The sequence below is a fragment of the Myiozetetes cayanensis genome, unplaced genomic scaffold, assembly GCF_022539395.1.
Source record: "Myiozetetes cayanensis isolate MyiCay16 unplaced genomic scaffold, myiCay2020 scf98, whole genome shotgun sequence".
NCBI lineage: Eukaryota > Metazoa > Chordata > Aves > Passeriformes > Tyrannidae > Myiozetetes > Myiozetetes cayanensis.
In genome coordinates, this window is record NW_026088274.1 from 66,203 (window position 1) to 82,709 (window position 16,507).

Here is a 16,507-nt window from a genome sequence, read left to right on the forward strand (position 1 = left end):
ATGTCACCACTGTCCTCTTTGATGTCAGTAATGTCCCCACTGATGTCATTGGTGTCTTTATAATGTCAACCTTATCCTTGGGAAGACAACGATGTCCCTGTGACATCAGGGTTGTCCCTTTGTTGTCAAAAGTCCCATGTGATGTCACTGGTCCCAAATGATGTCACCAATGTCACTGTGATGTCACCAATGTCCCCTGTGGTGTCAACAATGACCCTGAAGATGTCACTGGTGTCACTGTGATGTCACCCCTGTCCTTGCGAAATCACTGAAACCCCTTGTGATGTCATCAATTTCCCTGTGACATCAGGGCTGTCCCTATGTTGTCAACAGTCCCCTGTGAAGTCACTGGTCCCCAATGATGTCAATTCTGTCTCTGTGATGTCACCACTGTCCCCAGAAGTGGTACCATGTCCCCGTGATGTCACCGCTGTCCCTGTGATGTCACCAGACCCCTTTGACGTCATTGATGTCCCTGTGAAATCACAGCTGTCCCTGTTGTCACCAGTCTCCTGGGATGTTACTGGTCCCCAGTGATGTCACTGCTGTCCCTGTGGTGTCACCATTGTGCCCAGCGGTGACACCTTATTCCTGTGATGTCACCGATATCCCCTGTGATGTCATCAGACCCCTGTGATGTCATCAATGTCCCTGTTATATCATGGCTGTCTCTTTGTTGTCACCAGTTCCCTGTGATGTCACTGGTCCCCAGTGATGTCACCCATGTCCCTGTGATGTCACCAGTGTCCCCTGTGATGTCACCAATAACCCCAGTGATGTCACTGATGTCTCTTTTATGTCAACTATGTACTTGTGATGTCACTGATGTCCCATGTGATGTCAGCGATGTCCCTGTGACATCAGGGCTGTCCCTTTGTTGTCACAAAGTCCCATGTGATGTCACTGGTCCCAAATGATGTCACCAATGTCACTGTGATGTCACCAATGTCCCCTGTGGTGTCAACAATGACCCTGAAGATGTCACTGGTGTCACTGTGATGTCACCCCTGTCCTTGCGAAATCACTGAAACCCCTTGTGATGTCATCAATTTCCCTGTGACATCAGGGCTGTCCCTATGTTTTCAACAGTCCCCTGTGAAGTCACTGGTCCCCAATGATGTCAATTCTGTCTCTGTGATGTCACCACTGTCCCCAGAAGTGGTACCATGTCCCCGTGATGTCACCGCTGTCCCTGTGATGTCACCAGACCCCTTTGACGTCATTGATGTCCCTGTGAAATCACAGCTGTCCCTGTTGTCACCAGTCTCCTGGGATGTTACTGGTCCCCAGTGATGTCACTGCTGTCCCTGTGGTGTCACCATTGTGCCCAGCGGTGACACCTTATTCCTGTGATGTCACCGATATCCCCTGTGATGTCATCAGACCCCTGTGATGTCATCAATGTCCCTGTTATATCATGGCTGTCTCTTTGTTGTCACCAGTTCCCTGTGATGTCACTGGTCCCCAGTGATGTCACCCATGTCCCTGTGATGTCACCAGTGTCCCCTGTGATGTCACCAATAACCCCAGTGATGTCACTGATGTCTCTTTTATGTCAATTATGTACTTGTGATGTCACTGATGTCCCATGTGATGTCAGCGATGTCCCTGTGACATCACAGCTGTCTCTTTGTTTTCACCAATCCCCTGTGATGGCACTCATCCACAGTGATGTCACCAATGTCCCTTTCATTAGGGTTAGAGTTAGAGGTTAGGGTTTCTGGTTTGGGTTTCGGTTAGGGTTAAGGGTTAGGTTTAGCATTAGGGGGTTAGGGTTTAGGCTTAGACTTACATTTAGGCTTAGGTTTTAGGGTTAGGGTAAGGGTTAGGGTTAGGGATAGTGTTAGGTTAGGGTTAGAGTTTAGCTAACGTTTGGGTTAGAGATAGGGATAGGTTTATGGTTAGGGTTTAGAGTTTAGCATTAAATTCAGGTTTAGATTTTTTTAAGTTTAGGTCTAGGGTTCAATACGGATGAAGATACCTCCCAGACAAAGGTGCCCGCACACAAAGCTCTTGCTCCTCCTGTAGTGCCGAGAGTGGTGCAACAACTGTACTAGATAGATGGTGAGTCAGGGTTATGATTAGGGTTAAGGGCTATGCTTTAAGGTTAGGGTTAGAGATAAGATGTGGGTTAGGGTTACAGGTTAGGGTTAGGGTTAGAATAAAGGTTAGGGTTAGGCTTAAGGCTAGTTTTAGGGTTAGAGTTAGGGTTAGCCTTTAGGAAGCATTTTGGTTAGACTAAGGGATAGGGTTACAATTAGGAATTTGGGTTTGGCGGTAGTTTCAGATTGAGAGTATTTTTAATTTGACGTCTAGGGTTCAGTACGGATAAAGACACCTCCCAGACAAAGGTGCCTGTACACAAAGTTCTTGCTCTTTATGTAGTGCCAAGAGTGGTGCAGCAACTGCACTAGATAGATGATGAGTCAGGGTTAGGGTTAGTGTTAGGGTCTAGGATTTATGGTAAGGTTTAGCATTAGGGTTAGATTAGGACAGGATTTAGGTAAAGTTTGGGTTAGGGTAAGGGACAGCGTTGTGATTAGGGGTTAAGGTGTAGCCTTAGGTTTGGGTTTAGGTTTTTTTTTTTAAGTTTGGGTCTGGTGTTCAATATGGATGAAGATACCTGCCAGACCAAAGGTGCCTGCACAGAAAGCTCTTTTTCTTTGTGTAGTGCTGAGAGTGGCGCAGTAACTGCACTTGAGAGACAGAGGCTCAGGGCTTTCTTTCCTGGGTGGAACTGCAGTGCACACCCCCTCACTGCAGCCCCAAAAGGGTTCCATGGTTGCCTTTGTGATGTATGACCTACCCTCTCCATTCCAGAATGATGCCTGAAAACCAAAGAACCAATGCACCACACCCCCACATTGCAGCCTTTCCTTTTTGCCATTGGTCTAGTTGTGATTTTATGGCCAATCCTCTCTATTCCAGAATGAACCCTGGACACCAAAGAACTAATGCCTCACACCCCAAGAATGCAGCTCAACATGTCTACCATGGGAGTCTTTGTGATGTCACAGCCTATCCCCTCCATTCTGGATTGGCCCCTGGAAACCACAGAACCAACACATCACACCCCAGAGTACAGCCTAACCCATGTGCCATGGACCCCATTCTGATTTCACAGCCTGTCCTCTCCATTCCACAATGGCTTCTAGAAACCAAGGAACCAACAGCTCTCACGCCACAGTGTAGCCCAAGTGCCATGTGCCCATTTGGGATGTCATGGCATATCCCCTCCATTTGCCTATGGATGTTGGCAACCAAAGAACCAGTGCCCTACATCCCCACAGTGGAGCCCCACCCTTGTGCCCTCGGCCATTTTGTGATGTCATGGTCTATCTTCTCCATTCCAGAATGGCCCCTGGAAACCAAAGAACACAAACCCCACTCCCCCAGAGTGCAGACCCACCTGTGTGCCACTGACCCCTTTGTTACATCACAGCCTATCCTCTCAATTCCGGAAAGGTCCCTGGCCACCAAAGAACTGATGTCTCACACCCCAAGAATGCAGCCCAACATGTCTACCATGGGACTCTTTGTGGTGTCATGGCCTACCCTCTCCATTCCAGAATGGCCCCTGGAAACCAAAGCACACACCCCCCACAGTGTCCCAGTGCAGCCCGACCCGTGAACCATTGGCCCCTTTCTGATATCACGACCTGTTCTCTCCATTCTGCAGTGCTCCCTGGGCACCAAAGAACCAATGCCTCACTACCCCAGAATGCCATCCCACCTGTCTTCCATATCAAGGGAATGGCAGCCCAAGATCCTGTGGAGACATCTGCTTTGTCCTGTTTGATACATCCTGACTGACTCTGGTGTGGATGGGATGGAACACGTGCCATTGCAAATGTCATGCTCGGGGATGTTCTTGGTCTCACTTGGCTTGGCAGGGCAACCCCTCCCCACAAGCCCTGGCCATGCCAACATGACCACACCCAACCATTCCATCAAGTCCAGGACCATCACAAATGTGTTCTGGATGCCTTGATCCAAAAGCATCTTTGTGACTCGCACATATATTGACAATGTCTGATGGATAAATCCAGATCAAATCTATTCCCTTGATTGGACATGGAGACGTGAGCCCCTCGAGTGAAGACATCTCCATCCCCTGTGTCAAAAGGAAGCTGTGTGTAAATCCCAACCAATACTAATTTTTAGCCCTGGCTGGACACAGAAAGGCCCATGCCATTGGAGCATTAAAATACCATGTGAAGTCAAAGGGTCACATCTGCTCCTGCATCAAAATTGTCATCATTTGGCAGACAGAGGTTTGTCATAATGTTAAAGTTTTAGAAAAGAAGAGTTCTGCATATTCTGTGGGCTAGGTTTGATGTCCCAACATGAGCCCCATGCAGCAGGTTTTTGTTAAAACTCCTGAAGACAGAGAGTTGCTCTTGGGGGACATTTCACCTGAGCCTTCTCCTTGGATGAGGCAGAAACATCCCCTTTCTCTTGCCCTTCTCGGTGTGTGGGGCGAAAATCGCCCTTGTCAGGGAGCCCCTGCAGGCTCTGCTCCTCCAGTGATCCAACTATGGTCCCTGCTGACCGGGATTGGAATTGAGCAAAAAAGCGAGGAATACCGGACTGGTTCCTTTTTTTTATGAGGGGTATTTTTGGTCGAGGATTACTCGATGATCCCTGTGGGTACCTTCCCACTTGGAATATTGGGTGTGATTCTGTGAAGTTCCACAGGGTTGTGTGTGAGGAGAGAGCAGGGGCTGAGCAAAGCAGAGCAGGGCAATGGCAGCACAGCCCTTGAGCACTGTGAGGACACATCCCAGGATCCAGACCCAGAGGGGAATGGATGACCCTGGAAGAAAAGTGGGTCACAATGTGGACAAACTATGTCTAGGAAGGCTAAGCACTGGAGTGCTGCTGAGAGGGGCAGGACAGGGCGTGTCCTGGGCACAGGGCAGGACACAGGCTGTGTGGATCAGGCGTGCAGCAGTGATGGGTAGAGCTGCTTTGGGGAAGGCAGGAGGATGATTGCTTCCTTCAGCCCCCATGGGACTCTGAACAAAAGGGGGTGATTTTCAACACTTCCCAGTGGGTTCAGGGCAGAGTGTAACACCTGGGAGGTGCTGAAATGCTTTAGGCATCAGAGCCTTCCACCTGGAACCACAAACCACACAAAAACCAGGTTTGGGGTGGAGTCAAACAGAGGAAAAAGGAGGTGTGGGATGGAACCACATAGGTGGGAATATTCTGGTCTAGTAAATCCTCAGTAATGGGAATGTGGAAGGGGCACTGGGCTGAACTCTCTCCAGGGACAGAACTGAGCAGGACATTCATTTCTTGATCCTCACAGATGACAGATGGTGGATCTGGGATCCCCACGGTGTCTCAGTGTGTGCAGCACCTGGGGGAGCTGCAGGCTCTCAGCCTGTGCTTTTCTCCTGCCAGGCAGCTGGTCCAGCTCCCAGGCAGGCACAGCCACCAATGGGGAAGGATTCCCTCCTCACACACTCCGTGGCCCTCAGCATCAGGGTCAAGGCTGCCCAGCTGCCACCACCAGGACATGAGGAGGTTCATCAACTGGGATCTCACTTGGCTGTAATGGCATATCCTGCTCACTACTTCCTCTCCCCATCACGCCTTCTCTGGTCTCTTCTCGTTTTCTAAGAGCCCATGTCAGCCAGTTGGGCAGATTTGCATGAGTTGGCTGGTTCCACATTCATCTAAAGGATCAAGATGGAACTTGGAGGAGTTCAGTGTCTGGGATGGTCCCTGCACAGAATACCAAGAATCATGAGATCTGCATTTCTCTAAGAGACAGCAACCCCTCGACTAAGACAATATTTCCTGTCAGAGGTAAGTGGAAACTTGTGAGCCCTTTCCACTCTTCTTTCCTCCTGGATATGTTTTGTCCACATTTTGACCCACCCTTCTTCCAGGGTCAGTCATTCCCCTCTGGATCTGAATCCTGAGCTGTGTCCTCACCTTGCTCCTCTTGTCGTCCACCCCCATCAGCACCCTTGTCCTGGAGAGATGGGGCCACTGAGCACTGGGAGAGCCCAGCCTGGAGACATCCCCATGCCCATCAGTTCCCTCTGATGCTCTCCCTGCCCTGCACTCCCTGCTGTCCCCGTGTCTCTGCCCCCTATCCTGAGTGGCACCAACCCCACCCCCAGCTCCCCTTTGGGCTCAGCCTGCTTGGGGCAGTGCTCAAGGGCTGTGCTGCCATTGCCCTGCTCTGCTTTGCTCAGCCCCTGCTCTCTCCTCACACACAGCCCTGTGGAACTCCACAGAATCACACCCAAAATTCCAAGTTGGAAGGTGACCCACAAGGATCATCGAGTCCAACGCCTGAGCCTTCACTGGACCATCCCCCAGAGTCACACCACGTGCCTGGGAGTATCGTCCAAACGCTTCTTGTACTTGCACCAAGCGAGCGGTGCTGAACCCCCACAAAGGCACCTCCTGCTCCCACACAGCAGCATCTCCAGCCTCTGGGTAAGGGAGAGGGGATGCAATCATTTCCTAAGTTATCCCAAACAGGGCATTCCCATCCAACCTTGATGTCTACCTCACCCCTCTGGGAGGATCTGTGGGCATGTGCTGGGAATTCCTGGAGGCGCTGCCACTCCTGGAGGAGCTGCATTTCTGCTGTTCCCCCACTGCCCTGTCTTTAGCTCTCCTGAAGGAAACATTTGCTTGGAGAGGCCTCAAAACACACCCAGGTCCTTCTCCATGGAATACCCCAGCTCCCAGTTTTGTGAAATCACCTGGTGCAGGCAGGGAAGGTGTTCACACAAGTTCTCTGAGTGGGGCAGAGGCAAATGGGAAGAGCCTGCAAGATCTCTCTGGGCTGTAAACAAAGCATGAATTTGCACCTCTCTCAGTTTAATGAAACACAAGTGTTTGGCTAAGGAGGATGAGTTAGGAGGAAGACCAAACTCCTCCTTCTAAGCAATTGTAAATCCGAAATTAAGAGGCTCCAAGTATGGAGAGGAAGTATGGAGAAGGGAAAAATAACAGTCCTTTTTTAAAGGATATATGTGCATTTGCAGAACAATGGAAGAACACAAAAACAAACAAATAATCCTGTACCAAAAATCCCCCTCAAAGAAAAGGAAGCAGTCGAGTGCAATTCCAATCCCGGTCAGCAGGGGCCGCTGTTGGATCACCGGAGGGGCAGAGCCTGCAGGGGCTCCTTGACAAGGGCGATTTTCACCTCACGCACTGAGAAGGGGAAGAGAAAGGGGAAGTTTCTGCCTCATCCAACACTAATTCTAACACTAACTCTAACCCTAGCCCTAGCCCTAACCCTAACCCTAACACTAATCGAAACCCTATCCCTTACTCTAACCATAAAGTTACCTAAACTCTAACCCTAATCCTAAATCCTAATCCTAAACCCTAACCCTAAACCCTAACCCTATCCTTTATTCTAACCCAAACGTTACCTAAAACCGAACCCTAACCTAACCCTAACCCCTAACTCCTAACCCCTAAACATAACTCTAAAACCTAAGCCTAAATGTAAACTTAAGCCTAACCCTAACCCTAACCCTAAAACCTAAACCTATGCCTAAGCCTAACCTAACCCTAAACCCTTATCCTAAGCCAAACCCTAAACCCTAACCCTAACCCTAATGCAAGGGACATTGGTGACATCATTGGGGACGAGTGTCATCACAGGGGAGTGGTGAAAACAAAGACACAGCTCTGATGTCACAGGGACATCAGTGACATCAAAGGGGTCTGGTGACATCACAGGGACATGGTTGACATCACTGAGGACCAGTGACATCACAGATAACTGGTGAAGACAAAGGGACAGTTGACATCACAATGACATCAGTGACATCAATGGGGACATTGGTGACTTCACAAGGACAATGGTGACATTACAGAGACAGCAGTGACATCATCGGAGACACAGGGGACAGTGGTGACATCACACAGACATTGGTGATATCAGTGGGGACCAGTGACATCCCAGGGGACTGGTGACAAGAAAGGGCCAGCTGTGATGTCACAGGGACATCACTGACATTAAAGGCATCTGGTGACATCACAGGGACATTGGTGACATCACGGGGACATGGTGCCACCACTGGGGACAGTGGTGACATCACAGAGAGAGCAGTAACATCACTGAGAACCAGTGACGTCACAGGGGACTGCTGACAACAAAGGGACACCAGTGATGTCACAGGGACATTTGTGACATCACAGGGGACATTGGTGACATCACAAGGACAGGTGTGACATCACAGAGACACCAGTGACATCATTGTAAACAGGGCTGACATCACAGGGGACAGTGGTGCCATCACAGATACATTGGTGACATCATTGGGGACGAGTGATATCACAGGGGACTGGTGACTACAAATGACAGCTGTGATGTCAGAGAGACCACTGAAATCACAGGGGACATCCGTGGCTTCACAACGACAGTGGTGACATCACAGAGACACCAGTGGCATAATCAGAGACATGGATGACATCACAGGGGACAGTGGTACCATTACAGATACATTGGTGACATCATTTGGGACCAGTGACATCACATGGGACTGTTGACAACAAAGGGACAACCCTGATGTCACAGGGACATCGGTGTCTTCACAAGGAAAGGTTTGACATTAAAGAGACACCAATGACATCCTTGGCAACATTGCTGATATCACAGGGGACAGTGGTGACATCACAGAGACAGGAGTGACATCTTTGGGGACATTGTTGACATCACAGGGGACAGTGATGACACCACAGACACACCAGTGATATCAAGAGGGACATCTGTGACATGACAGGAGACATTCATGACATCACACAGCCAGGTGTGACATCACAGAGATCCCAGGGACAATATCGGTGACACTGGTGGCATCACAGGGGATAGTGGTAACATCACAGGGAAATCAGTGACATCATTGGGGACCAGTGACCTCACAAGAGACTGTTGAAAACAAAGGGACAGTCGTGATGTCACAAGGCTATGGGTGATGTCACAGGGGACCATGGTGATGTCACAGATATACCAGTGACATCATCGGGTACATTGGTGACATCACAGAGACAGCAGGGACATCATAGGGGACCAGTGACATCAGAGTGACAACAGAGGGACAGCAGTGATGTCGCAGGGTCATCAGTGACATCAAAGGGGTCTGGTGACATCACAGGTACATCAGTCACATCACAGGGACATGGTGGCACTGCTGGGGACAGTGGTGATATCACATGGACAGCAGCGACATCACTGGAGACCGGTGACATCACAAGGGACTGCTTTCAGCAATGGGATAGCTGTGATGTCACAGGGACATCAGTGACATCACAGTGACATAGATGACATCACAGTGACATAGATGACATCACGAGGACATGAGGCTACTGTTGGGGACAGTGGTGACATCACAGAGACAGCAATGGGGTTATTGGGAACCAGACATATCACTGGGGACCAGTGACAACAAAGGGAAAGCTGTGTTGTCACAGGGACATCAATGACATCACAGGGGACCTGGATAACAACACAGAGATACCAGTGATATCATGGAGGACATTGGTGATATCACAGGAGACAGTGGTGACATTACGGAGACAGCAGTGACATCATTGTGGACCAGTGACATCACAGAAGACTGGTGAATACAAAGGGGCAGCCGTGATCTCCCAAGGACATCAGTGACGTCACTGGGGACAACGGTGACTTGACAAGGAAAGAGGTGACATTGCAGAGAGACCAGTGATATCACCAGGGTCATTGGTGACATCACTGGGGTCATTGGTGACATCAAAGGGGTCTGGTGACATCACAGGGACATCAGTGACATCACAGGGACATGGTGCCACCAGTGGGGACAGTTGTGACATCACATGGAGAGCAGTGACATCACAGGAGACAGTTGACAACAAGGGTAAGGCCGTGATGTCACATTGAGATCAATGACATCACAGGGACATCGGTGCCAACGCTAGGGAGAGTGGTTACATCACAGAGAGAGCAGTGACATCATTAAAGACCAGTGACATCACAGGTGACTGGTGACAATTAAAAGATACCTGTGATGTCACAGACATAACAGTGATGTCACAGGGCTCTGGTGACATCACAGGGACATCAGTGACATCATGGGGACAAGGTGCCACTGCTGGCAACAGTGGTGACACCGCAGGGACAGCAGTGACATCACTGGGGACATTGTTGACATCACAGGGCACTGGTGACATCATAGGTATATGATTGACATCACTGGGGACAGCAGTGACATCACAGGGCACAGTGGTGACACCCGTAGGGACAACAGTGATATCACTGGAGACCAGGGACATCACAGGGATCTGGTGACATCATAGGGACAGCGGTGACATCATTGGGGACATCAGTGACATTAGAGGGGACAGCGGTGACATCACATAAGACCAGTGACATCACAGGGGTCTGGTGACATCATAGGGACATCAGGGACATCACGGCGACATGGTACTACCACTTGGGACAGCAATGACATCATAGGGACAGCAGTGACATTTTGGGGACACAGGGACCACACTTGGGGACAGCAGTGACATCACATGGGACAGTGGTGACATCCACGGAGACAGCAGTGACATCACTGGAGACTGCTGAAATCACAGTCAAGGATAGCAGTGACATCAAAGGGACAGTAGTGACATCACAGGGACATTAGTGACATCAAAAGATACCTGCACCACCTCTGGAGACATCAGTGACATCACAGAGGACCAGTGACATCATTGGGGATGGCAGTGACATCACAGGGAAAGCAGTGACATCGAAGGGAAAGCAATGAGGTGACAGGCACAGCAGTGACATCATTGGGGACATTGGTGACACCTCATGGGACAGCAGTGACATCACTGGAGACCACTGACATCACTGGGGACAGCAGTGACATCACAGGGACAGCAGTGATATCATTGGGGATGTCGGTGAGATCAGAGGGACAGTGGTGACATCATTGGAGACACCAAGGACACTCCTGGGGACACCAGTGACATCACAGGGACATCTGTGACATCATTGGGGACATCAGTGACATCACATGGACACCAGTGACATCGCTGGGGAGAGCGGTGACATCAGAGGGGAGAGTGGTGACATCACTGGGGACACAGGGACCACCCCTGGGGACAGCAGTGACACCACAGTGGTGACATGCATGAGGACAGCAGTGACATCACAACTGTCTGGTGACATCACAGGGACGGCGATGACATCAACTGGACAGCTGTGACACCATTGGGAACACCAGTGACATCACAGGGACAGTGGTGACATCACTGGGGATGTTGGGGATGTTTGGGGGCCTTTGGGAGGGCACCTGCCTGGGGGGTTTTCATGCGAGCACGGACGACTCAGCACACCAATGTGATGATCAGAGAGCACCGTTGATTGGAATCAAGCAGCAGTCTTTGATCCAGTTTTCTAACAATACTCTTCTATCAGCTTTGTCTCTTTAATATTCTTTATGTCCTTTCCCACTCTGATAGCTGGTACTGAGACCCTGTTTTCTATATCCAGTTTTGCTACTGTTTCTCTTGGTAGATCTTTCACATCCTGGTACCATCAGAAGGCCATCAGAACAACAGATCATGTTTTCACAATTGCAACATAAGGTTATGATCTCAGAGCTGCAGCATATCCTCTATATTTGCACTAAAAATCCCAACACTTCCCCCTTTCTCTTTAAAAAAGCAGATACAGTTTGAGCCAATAAGCTGTGAAAACATTGAACCAGACATGGCAGAAAAATACACACTCCTGGAAGCAGAAAGACAACGGATGCCAACCATTGTACAGTTTGGATAAGCTGATTCTGGGGGGCTTTGGGAGGGCACCTGCCCTTCAACACCAGGACTGCAGAGAACTGGGAAGCTTTACTGGGAGCACTGGGAGCAGCAGGCGGCTGGTGTGAGAACAAAAGCAGGGCCGGGGACACACGACCCCTCCCCAAACTCCAGGTGGGGATGGGTTGGGGGATCCCAGCTGGGTCCAAGGCCATGGGGAGGGGCTGCGGCTGCCACCAGCTCAGGAGCTCTGTGGGGAGAGAAAAGAGGGTGACAGCGGGCTGGGGGGGCAGGGGGGCACACATGCTCTGGGGAAGGGGGACACGACCCCGGGGACCCCCCTTTACCTTCTCCCGCAGGTAGAAGCCGAGCCCCAGCGCCAGGAAGACCAAACCCAACACGAAGCCCCCGACCCCCACCAGGATCTTGCTGTGGACGGTGTCCTGTGGCATCTCTGGGGAGAACCGGGGGGGGGATCAGGACCCCCTAAACCTCCCAGAGACCACCCGAGACCCCCTGAAAACCCTGCCCTGGTCTCCCCAAGCCCACCCAGCATCCCCTGAAACCTCCTGCCAGTCCCTTCCCAGCCCCTCCAGGATCCCACAAAGCCCCTCCCATCCCCTTTAAGAGCCTCCAATCCCCCTCCCATCACCCCCAGGACCCCCCTAAACCCCTCCCAGTCCCTTCCCAGCCCCCCAGCACTTCCCCAACCCCATCCCAGTCACTTCAAGCACCCCCCAGTCTCCTTCCCATCTCACCCAGGCTCTCCCAAACTCCCTCCCAGTCACCCACAGGACTCCCTACAGCCACTCTCAGCCCTCCCAGGACACCCCAACCTCCTCAGCACCTCCATTGCCCCCCCAAAGTGCCTCCCCATGTCCCCAGTGCTCCCCCAGACCCCTGGCCCCCCTGCCAGTGTCCCCCCATGCTGGGGGGGCTGGGCCGTACCCCAGTGCCAGCTGAGGGGGTGCTCCAGGCTGACGTGCTCCACCTGGCAGGTGTAGGTGACCCCGTGTCGGGGGGGGATTTCCAGCATCACCAGCACCTGGTAGGTCCAGTCCCCGTTGGGGACCACGTCGGTGGCCACCACGTGCTCCGGTAGCTCCTGCCCATCCTGGAACCACCTCACCTGCACCGGCGCAGGGTAGAAATCCATCACAGAGCAGAGCAGGCGGCCGGGGCCGGGCTGGGAGCTCTACGGTACCAGCGAGATGGACATGCTGGGGGGTACTGGGAGAGATGGGGGAGACACTGGGTTGAGCTGAGGGGCACTGGGGAGAGAGGGCAAAGGGCTTGTAGGACATTGGTAGGGGTTTGGATGGCAGTGGGAGGGACTGGGATGGCAATGGAAGGGACTGGGATGGCAGTGGGAGGGACTGGGATGGCAGTGGGAGGGACTGGGAATGGACTGGGGTAGAAGGGGATGGGCCAGGGGGGTCACTGGGGAGAGAGTTGGGAGATGTGGGAGTGAACTGATAACGACTGGGAATGGACTGAGAGGGTCTGGGAGTGGAGTGAGAGGTAATGGGAAGGACTGGGAAGGACTGGGAAGGGCCTGAGCGGGACTGGGAGGTGAGTCCTGGTGAGGGAACTCTACTCTGCGGGTCTGCCCAGCAACTAATGAGTCATCGGAGATGCGCGCTCTGATTGGCTGAGGGGAGGGAGAGGGGTGGCCTTAGCGAGGCGGAGATGCGGGGGGTCACTAGGAGAGACTGGGGTGGACTGGGGGACACTGGAAGAAACTGGAATGGATCGCAATGGAATAAGGGGCAACAGGAGACTGGGATGGATTTGGGGGCACTGGGAGGGGGCACAAGGCCACGAGGATGGGCACAAGAAGAGCTGAGGGGTCAGGGGTGATTCCCAAGGAGGGTTTCAGGGGCTCCAGGGTCGTTCCCAGGGCAGGGGAATTCCCGAGGGGACCCGCTCTGCCCCGCGCTCACCTCTGCGGTTCACAAGGAACGGGGTGGACACCTCGTAGTTGTGCCGGCAGAACGTGTCCACTGCAGCCCGTCTGTGCTCCAGCACGTCCTGTTGGCTGTTCCAGTGCCTGGCCTGGACCTCCCCAAACGGGGTGTCCCCTACAAAGACCCCCACATCGCTGTCGAAGTGCACATACTGCTGCCGGTTGTAGATTTTCCTCTCCACAAACCTCACCTGCTCGGTGCCGTTGATGAAGTGACACTCCTGGTTTCTCAACTCCTGGAACACCCCTGTGTGTGCAGGACACGGGTCAGGGGGTACCCTGTCCCCACCATCATCCCCCTGCCCCCCACAGCAGGTTGGGAGCTCAGGGGCCACCCCGGACCCCCTTTCCCACCCCCTCTGCCCCACGGCCGCCGCGTCACCGGCTCTTGACTTGGGGGGAATCCCTTATCAACCCCCTGGGATGGACAGGGGCATTGAGGACTCCCCCAGTGCGGATCCGACACCCCCCCAAACCTCCAGGGAACCACTGTAGGGATCCAGTGATGGGGGACACCGAGGGACCCCCATGGCACCCCTCTTCCTTCTCTCCTACCCCCCTTTTGCCCCTCTCCCACCCTTTTCCCACTGTTCTCCCAATCCCCAGACCCCCCCCCCGCGCTCAGTTTGGGGCTCCCACTTCACTCCCACTAATTCCGAGGGTTCCAACCCCCCTCTCGTGCTCACTTTTAGGGTTCCCACCCCCTCTTTTCTCTCCTCTTTCCCCTTTCCCGCCCCCCCCCGCTCACCCGAGAGCTCCTCGCCCGCAGCCGGGGGGGCTCCCAGCACCACCAGTACCACCAGTACGGCCCCAGCTCCCCGCACACGCTCCATCACCAGCGCCGGGCAGGGACTGACACCCCAAAACCAGCCGGGTGGAGCCGTTTTTGGGCTGTTTTGGACGCGCTCTGATTGGCTGAGCTCAAAGTTCGGGCTCGTTTAGCGTCGCGTCTTCCCGGCAACTGATGAGTCATTAGCAGTGTGAGCTCTGATTGGCCACAGTTCGCGTCGGTGCTTCCTGATTGGCTAAGGCCGTTCTGGGCACTGCAGCCTCGGGGGTGGGGGGTTCTGGGAGGTCCGTGGGGTGCGGGGCAGGTGGGAGCTCAGGGGAACCCACAAATGGGCGTCCAGGGGTCCCACAACTCTGCCGATCCCAAAAACGGCGATTCAGCTGTCCCGGAGCTCCGACGTGTCCCCAAAACCGAGTGGAGGGCGTTCTCTGATTGGCTGATCTCGGTGAGGGCTCGGTTTGGGTCGGGTCTGCCCGGCAACTGTTGACGCGGCAGCAGCGCTCGCTCCCATTGGCTGCTGCTAAGGGCTGACTGCCCGCGGCCTGGAGGGTCCAAGGTGGGTTTTGGGGGGGTCCCGGATTGCTGGAGTTTGGCTTTGTGATGTCCTGGATACATGGGATTTTGGGGGGCTGGCGTTGCCCAAACCTTCCCATTCCCAGGATTTTCAAAGCCCCCCCCCAATATCCCCCACTAAGCAGTACTACAGAGAACTGGGAACTCGGAAGCTTTACTGGGAGCACTGGGAGCAGCAGGCGGCTGGTGTGAGAACAAAAGCAGGGCAAGGGGGGACACACGATCCCCCCAAACTCCAGGTGGGGATGGACTGGGGGATCCCGGCTGTGCCCAAGGCCATGGGGAGGGGCTGCGGCCGCTGCCGTCTCAGGAGCTCTGTGGGGAGAGAAAAGGGGGTGACAGCGGGGTGGGGGGCAGGGGAGACACCGGGATACACCCAGAGCTGGACTGGACCCAGCGGGACCAGAACTGGGGCAATTGGGACCATATTGGGAGCACCTGGGCCCCTACTGGGGTCATACTGGGATCATACCGGGAGTGACTGCAATAATACTGGAAGTGTGTGAGAGGGACTGCAACCATACTGGGGATGAGTGGGATCAAACTGGCTTTGTACTGGAAGTGTCTGGATGTTACTGGGATCATACTGGGAGTGACTGGACACATACTGGGATCATACTACGATAATACTGGGAGTGGCTGGTTCTATGCTAGGGGCAATTGGGAGGTAGTAGGATACCACTGTGAGCAACTGGGAGCAACTGGAACCATGCTGGGCACAGCTGGGATCATACTGGGTACAACTGGGCCCACAGTGAAGGTGTCTGGAGTCATACTGGGAGTGACTGGGAGCATTCTGAGGGCAGTTGAGACCATGTTGGCCCAACTGGGATATTCTGGGAGCAAGTGGGATCATGCTGGAGGTGACTGGGACCACACTGAGAGTGACTGGGAGCGGCTGTGAGCAACTGGAATCATGCTGGAAGCTACTGGGAGCAACTGGGAGTGAGTGGGACCACACTGGGGGCAACTGGGATATACTGGGTGAGACCAGGAGTGACTGGGATCCTACTGGGAGTAACTGGGAGCATGTTAGGGTTGACTGGGATATACTAGGTGAGACTGGGAGTGACAGGGATCCTACTGGGAGGGACTGGAACTGTAGTGGGTGAGTAGGAGCAATTGGACCCTGCTGGGGGCAAATGGCTTTATACTGGGAGTGACAGGGAATGTCTGGGTTCATCCTGGCTGTGACTGCCACCATAGAGGGTGTCACTGGAGTCATACTGGGAGGGACTGGGAGGGACTGGAACTCTAGTGGGGTGAGTGGGAGCAACTGGGATCATGCAAGGGGTAACTTGGATCCTACTAAGAGAGACAGGGATCATACTGGGACTGAATGGGAGCATACTGGAAGCAACTGGGCTATACTGGGAGTGTCTGGGGTTGACTGTGATTGTTCT

General features: G+C 53.2%; 2 protein-coding genes across 2 annotated transcripts in view; both read right to left on the reverse strand.

The window, feature by feature from the left end:
- Positions 1-16,507, reverse strand: part of LOC126653216 (zinc finger protein 773-like) — a 96,750-nt gene that overhangs the window by 55,622 nt on the left and 24,621 nt on the right. The window lies entirely within an intron of this gene.
- Positions 12,108-14,594, reverse strand: LOC126653217 (class II histocompatibility antigen, B-L beta chain-like; the record flags this gene model as incomplete). The annotated part of the gene is given in 4 exon segments (XM_050340741.1): positions 12,108-12,229; positions 12,724-13,005; positions 13,719-13,988; positions 14,490-14,594. Coding segments are annotated over 4 exon segments (759 nt in total), but the record flags the coding sequence as incomplete, so codon positions are not given.